The following is a 7754-nucleotide window of genomic DNA, read 5'->3' on the forward strand; positions in this document are numbered from 1 at the left end:
TACACAGTCTTTTTTTTACCTAAAGCTTTTGCTTTTCTTACTGATTTTTTATCTTCCAGCTAGCTGCATTATAAGCAGTTATTAAATTGTTTCATAATACAGAATTGCATATGGGCTACATCAATGGCACTCAAAACAAGATCTGCAGGCTGACTGGCAGATAACGAACTATCAGTTTTCAAAGTAGCTGTTGGCAGTCTGAGAAAGGACCAAGCTTACCTTGCTGTAACACACTAAGCACAAATTTAGCAAAACACTGCAAAACAGCCATTTCCTTCAGCCACTCACAGAAACTGACTCCAGAAAGTGTATTTGAGTTCTACACAGATTAAAGAACTATCACAGTACCTCAAAAAACCCACAGTAAGACTATCTTCTGGTTTAAAAATGTTTATTTAAAAGAAAAGGAGACCTATACCCAGATGGCCAGGAGAAATTAAAAAAACAACACAAAAAAACAAACAAAAACCCAATTCTTCAGTTTTCTCCCCAAAACCATTAGTCTATAATTTACCTTTCCCTTAAGTTTCAGCTTCAATGTTTTATTTAAAAAAAAACCTTGAGCTTTCTTTGCCTTTTCCTATGCTGTTAGACTTGAGGAAATTAAGTACCTTTCACTGAAGGGTTGCATGGGATGCAAGAAGAAACCGCAATAAAATTTATTCACAATATACAAGTATAAAAATATCTTGCTTAGGATTCAGTATTATAATTTAATAACTTTTCGTTGTTTCATAGGTATCTGGGAAGGGTACAGACACATGTCCTGATCCTGTTACAAGAGGTAGAATGCCAGCGTTTGGTACAACATTCCAAGAGAGAGTCAAAGTGACGTTCCTGTTTCCCCTGCAAAAGCAACAAAGACTATCAGCACAAATACTCACGTTAACCAATTTAATTAATAATTAGTAATATTAAATAAATTAGGATGCAAATTTTTTTCCTGATCCAGAACCAATGGGCTTTTTAATTTTATGTAGTTAATTAATGAAATATTACCTATTCTCCAGATAAGACTTTTTTTTTTTCTGTTACCTAACTCCTTTGGAGTTGCGTGCATCACAGAACCAACTCTACACAAACAAGAATATTGGAAGCAGAAACCCAGAAGCCTGTTGTTCTATTAGCAGTGCATCTTCTAGTCTACAGAATAAACAAGATATTTTGTATCCCAAGGTCATCTTCTAATAATCAAACTACAAAGATGCAATAGAGTATCAGACAGAATATAGGTACCTCAATGTAGCATGAAAAACACATACAAAATGCAAAGTATGCAAGTAAATCAAGATACCATGAATAATAATCATAATAGGATTTACTTACTTGAGACCATTTCCATCATCAAAGAAAAAGTATTTCGACTTCATGTCTTTTAAGAATAGCCTTGGGTTATCTCCTCGCAACATGATCTTGTCCCAAAGGACCACCTGGTTTAGAGCCTAAAAATACAATTGTAATTAAGTCAGCAGGGCACCTTAAAAGATCATATTCAGTTACTGGAATTTCATAGCATTATTCATCTAAAAATCCTGAAGTTGAAGTACATGCTTGCAATCCATAACTAATTTAACAAAATAATGGAAATTAATGGGAAATTAGTGCTACTACACATCAAAGTGTGGCACAGTATAAATGGAAACAACAAAGAACAGCCCAATAAAACATGAGAAAGCCATTCAAAAAATTCATAAGGTGTCCAAGACTTAGAAAGTATGATGGGTTTTCCTTTTGAATTGCAAAAGTAAGTTGCTTTTAAAGCACTATTTAGACTTCATTTCAAATAAAGGACTGAAACTGAACTATCATGACACTGCCTATGTATTTAACATTTTTCCAGCTTTAATGGGAAAAGTGTCTACTTGAATTGCAAGCAGAACCACAAGAATTGTGTGAACTAGTCAAAAGATGGATCCCAAATTCTTAACGTTTGAAACCTTATACTGTTCTTTTAAGTAGTTAGGTGCTAAACAGTCTTGTTTAGTATCTTATAGAACAATTTAGAAAAAGCGTTTCTCAATATTTGTGAGAACTAGTAATTTATACAAAAAAAAAATCTGAAAGATGAAAAAAGACAATGAAGTCCCAGATCCTAAGAAAGAACACTAAAAACTATTTTTGTACAAACACGATATCCACCAGCATGTATAAAATAAGTAAAGTACTTTGAAGAAAGAAAGAAAAGTAGGGAGATGGTTTCATGCAGCAAGTTAAGAAAAAACCCCAAGCCTTCACTATATCCTTGCAGTGTGACCACAGGAGCTTTAACTAGAATTTAGTGGGACCATAGCGGCATGGTGTTTCATGAAAATATTTTTTCCATAGGCTGTTCCACACAGCTCCTATCAGAGCAGTGAAAAAAGCCTTCAGCTATCCAAAGAGAAGTATCAGTAGAAATCATTTTAAAGGATGCAGCAAGGACAATTATTTTGAGAAGCATGACAAGATAACATAAATGTATTATGGGGCTACAGCAACTGGTAGGGGCAAACACTTCCGTAAATCCATGAACAAAAGACCCACCACACCTGGCCAGACCAAAGGTCACTACATCTTGTTTCTAACAGCCCTCAACTCCAGAACGTTAGGGAAAAGAAAAATGGACAAAGCAAATAAGTGAAAAAAATAATTTACAGTCCACTACTGTAAGTGAACAAGGCATGTGCTGCTTTTCTCCCACCCTGCTGGGCACCTATCAAGTTAGGTTTCGTGAGAGTGAACTTACCTCCCTGCAGTTAAACAGTCAAGAAAGTAACAATCATGAAGGCCAGTAAAAACAGCCTAAGCTCGAAGGAAATGCTGGTGCCTTAACTCGTCCCAGCAGAACTTCAGAACGTTAAAAATAGCTGCGGTACAAAAATGGGTAATTGCTTCAACTTTCTTTTTGATACTTACATTGTTTTTCGTTGAATATTCTGCAGACAAATATAGAAACAATTGTTTAACATTCCAGTCAAATATACTCTGCAGATGTATGCAAGTTAAGAAAAATACCATATTGTACTTACATAACCTTTTTTTTATTTTTACTAGATCTAAATAGACTATGATAATTACAGTTCTTGCCTTTCAACATACCTCATCTTATTTATAAATCAGAACAGTTCCAGGAGTTCTAACATATATTTTAATCATATTAAAGCGACAGGTTTTTTCCTTTTTTTTTTTTCTTTTTTTTTACCATTTATGAAATCTAAGAGCTATTTCCTCTAATGATTTAAGATTTCTATATTTGACACTGCAGGCTAGTAACCATTATCTGCTGCTAGATAATCTATTATAAAACCTTAAACATAAAAGGCAAGACAGAATTCTTCACTAAGTATCTATTTATACTATCAAAGAACCTGACTGTGGATTGAGATACAATAGCATTAAACAATACATAAATACTAAATTAGTGTACTATAGAGAGTTCAAAGAGCCTATAATATCCACATTAGAGAAGTCAGTAGATGGGAAGTATTTCATATTGGTAGGGACACCAGGAATTAGCAAATATAATTACCTATTTAATACAAAGAAAGTCAGCTTATTAGACTGGAATAAAACTCTGCTCAGATTTTTGATCAATAGTAAAGAACTGATGACTGCCATTTGAGACTGTATAATAAAGTATAATAAAGCTGATATTCTAAATACTTGTCTGTTTATTCACCAATAAAATGCACCGTGTGTGACTGCTAAGGCAAAGACCTTTTAACTCACCATAAAGATTAGCTTAACATTTTATTTCCCAGTCCTCTTTTTTTATTCTGTTAGCCACTATCTCAAAAGATAAATTCAATGGATTCCCCAACCAGCCTCAAAATCTGTTCTATCTTGTTCCACTCATCCCAAGATTGAATCATGTTTTTAAGCCACTAATTCAAGAAGCAAGTAATGAAAGAATTAAATAATTAACTGCTGTTACTACAAGAATAGCTGGAACTATTTTACTTGAACAATTTTAATTACCTAACTCCAAACAACAAACAAGATTCAGAAGATCTCCTTTGTGGGATTTCTTAACACTTGCTAAATTAGGCACGAATGAAGTAAGCTAAAAAGAGTTTGTGAAAACTTTCTCATTCCCTTCCCTTTCCCTAGTTTATTTTTCTAACTGTCATTTTATTTAACAACTAACAACTTGTTTCCATTAGTTAAGAGAGCCCACATACCAGTATGTCTTTCCAAATTTTGACCAAAAAACCTACCAGAAGTTGTATTTTACAGCTCTGCAGACTGAAAGGTTTGTTTATGCCAGGCATGAAAGATTAAGTCAGAGTTTTTGTAAAAAAATTTCAAAACTACTGCTACTATTAAAAGTCATTAAAACAGGGAAACTTCATGTCCACGTATTGTAGACTAATCCTTGTAGAAGGACATTTCTTTTAGAAGTTCTGTCCTGCCTTGCTCTGCCCCCTGCTATGTACACTGCATACAATTCAATTAATCTACTTTAAAATTTCAGTCTCTAGTTTTAGTATGTATAACCATTTTAGAGGTAAAACTCTGACTTAGGAGTTCACCTCTCCTGCTTCCAGCTGATAAAAAAAACCCCCTCTTATTCCTGTGCAACACACACCTGCAAAAATCTGATTAATGTGTTTATCCAGTGCCACATGCATTCAAGATTTGTATTTTGTTTGGTTTGCTTACACAATGTCATACTATCCAAAACAGGGAAACAGAAAGAGAGGGTAATCAATGTCTTGCCTAACAGTGACAAAGAACAGCAGGCAGGGAAAAATCTCAGGAATCTCAGCCCAGCTGCAAAGTGAGGCTTAGTGTAACCACCTGAGGTAAAGCATGCTGCCTCATATTTGCCAGAAAAGGACATATTTTTTTTATATCAACACTCTAAATCCTAAGAATGATTCCCCTCTACTGTCAAAAAACCTACCCAGAATAAAACCAAACAAAAACACTCACATACAACTCTCTTTTGCCAATAAAAACCAGACTAAAAGCGAAGCAGAGAAATACAAAAGAAAAGTTGCAGGAAGGTAACATCAATGAGAAAGAGGACAAAAAGTAACATGATAAATTTTGTAGTAATTCAGTTGCTTCCCAATGAATTTCATACTATTCAGAGTTAAACATTTGATGGTTTAACATCTAAGCAAGTAAAGGATTACAATGCCTTTTTATCTTTAAAGGAAGACAGGTACTTGTACACAACTATTACACAGACAGAACTTTGGAAGCCTCGCAACAAAATGAGTTTGAGAGGTGCATCAGAGTGTCTGGATTCAGTATGGCAGTGAAAATCGCATGTTATATAAATCCTATAATTAATCCACACCTCAAACCACCAATACAAACTTCACTTAACAGTAATACTGTCCAGATTTTAAACTTCACTTCCCATTATTAGACACAGTGCACCTCACTACAGAGCCTAATTTTTAAAAACAGGCATTAAAAAAAGAGAAAACAACTTGCCCTGTGCGATCCACTAGAGACAGAACAGCTATTCCAAGTTCTATTTTACTGCCCTAGCTATGTAAAATACTACTTTTCACTGCTTTATATTTATATTTTAAGACAAATTGCTAGTTTTCCTCAAGTCCTGAATATCTGAAGATTATAAGGTAACAAAAATAGATGTCAAAATGTTATTTCAAAATGTTCGCAAACCATTTTTTCCATTAAGGATATCTGCAGTGATGTCAAATGTGACGAATCCCAGATCACTTCTTTCTCTAGGTCCGGTGAAATCTTCTACATTTTTTCTAAGACAAAACAAAACACAAGATTACCCTTTCTCATTATTTCTCTTGCATGCATTAAATAAATTATTATTCTTATTACACATTTCCCTCATCCATTTTCCATACTTTCTTTTAAATACCTTTGGCTAAAATATAATGAACATTTACAAAATAAAACCTGCTTTCCAGGTTTGAATGACAGGCTTTGCCATCACAGTAGTCTAAGTTATGCAAATAGTCCACAGACTTTTTCCTGTGAACAAAAATCTGTATCTCTCTGTACCTAAACTGCACCACATTCATTTTTGTAAAATATGTGTTAGACATCCCCAAATATATAAATCTGACTGGAACACCAGCAGCATAGCTGTTTGCTGGCAATCATTTTCAACAGTATTTCTCAGCTTTCCATAGAAAAAAGCCTCTAGTGCTCAGTCTCATACAAGACACTCCAATCAATCTGATAAAAAGAGACTTTATGTTTGTGGTTCGCACAACTTACAAGATTTCTTCCGGGAATGTATTTAAGTAGCAGTATAAAGAAAATGCTTATTTTCTTCTATATTATGGAAAATCACATAATTTTGGAAGACTTTATTATAAATACACATTTGGAGTAATATCTGACATTGTCATACTAAACCACATTAGAAGAAGAAACTGGACAATAGCAGAGAGACAGCAGATATTTTCATACGTACTCACAAAGCTTATCAATTTACCAAAATTACCCTTTATAAAGAGGAATATCATAAACAGGTTGGAAATCAGCTAATGAACCTTAATTCCTCATATAACAAAAATTTTATGAATTATGAACTTCTTAGTTACATTTATTCCAGTTTGAAAATTAGTCCATTAAAATTTCATTTTACTAAAACTAAGGTCAGCTATCTCAAAGAAAAAAAAGTTTATCAGCAGACAAAACACTTTTGGAGATAGCAGTTAAGGAAAACACTACTAAAACTTCCCAATTTAAGCCTTGCCATGATTTTCCATCCCTTTGCAAAAAGCAACATCTTTTAAGCAGTAATCCTTATCAAGCACTTGACTTCATTTCTGAATCACTGTCAATCTGTTACAGTAATGAGCCTTAAGCCTGTGCTCTGCAGAACTTCCCAAAAGTTCAAGAAAAGCAGCTAAGGTATAACGCCTCTCATTCATACTAGAGCTGTGCATCTTGGAGAGGACTGGCACAGCACTATAAATTTCATCCAAATTAGGCGTTAGCATGCTACCTCATATGTGAGGCTCAATGGAACACTCCAAAATATGCTTTTATGCTGGTGTTACGCTGTTTGCAATCCTCAATCTAGCATAAACACGGGGTTTATTTTCCTGAGATATTAAACCAATCCAAAAGGTGATGGCAGTTGCCAATATTTATTTGCAGTCACCTTCTTGCTCAAACCCTACTGCTGGCCATCCACTTGGGGTGGTCCAAAGCTCCATGAGCTACCTTAGCTCACTAACTTGGCCAAAACCAAGCTAAAACTCATGAGCTGAGTTAAAGAGCTCAGTATCCTGTGAGCCCAAATCGCCTGTGCAGTTCTGGTAAAGGACCATATGGCTACAAGCAGCAGCAAAAACCTCCACTTCCTCATGGCAGTGGCAGCTGCTCAACTGCTTATGAAACTACAGCCCTCCATATCACACACACCGAACTTGATGGCAGTTTCCCGTGACAAAGTTTCCTTAAAAAAAAAAAAAAATTATAAAGAAGGTTTCCCCAGCACAAGTTTGCATTGGAAAATCGTGTCATGTGGGCAGCATGCTTCTGGTGTGGTACTAGGTATTCTACACCTGGTGCATTTCACAGGAAGATAAGCCATCCCAGTCAGTCCACTGCCACACGGCTCGCAAGGCAGGAAACAGGTACCAATGGAAAAATATAAGGGAACTACTAATTAAAAACAAAAGGTGCCAAGGAGATAAACCGTATGTTGGTTTAGGTCCTTGCACCTCAGAACTGTCAAAAGCAGCTCGCTCAGCTCCCCTGTAATACAGTCACTCCCCTAACAGAGAAGGTGGCTGGCGCCTGCCTGCAACCCCGGCCGT

The 7754-nt window shown here is 35.3% G+C and overlaps 1 protein-coding gene across 1 annotated transcript; it reads right to left on the reverse strand.

Moving 5' to 3' along the window:
* Positions 1-512: 512 nt before the first annotated feature.
* Positions 513-6397, reverse strand: SPCS3 (signal peptidase complex subunit 3; the record flags this gene model as incomplete). Its single annotated transcript, XM_010174547.2, has 5 exons — positions 513-846; positions 1327-1442; positions 2896-2972; positions 5644-5717; positions 6369-6397. Coding segments are annotated over 5 exons (429 nt in total), but the record flags the coding sequence as incomplete, so codon positions are not given.
* Positions 6398-7754: the final 1357 nt, after the last annotated feature.

Source organism: Antrostomus carolinensis, unplaced genomic scaffold, assembly GCF_000700745.2.
Source record: "Antrostomus carolinensis isolate BGI_N321 unplaced genomic scaffold, ASM70074v2 scaffold27878, whole genome shotgun sequence".
NCBI lineage: Eukaryota > Metazoa > Chordata > Aves > Caprimulgiformes > Caprimulgidae > Antrostomus > Antrostomus carolinensis.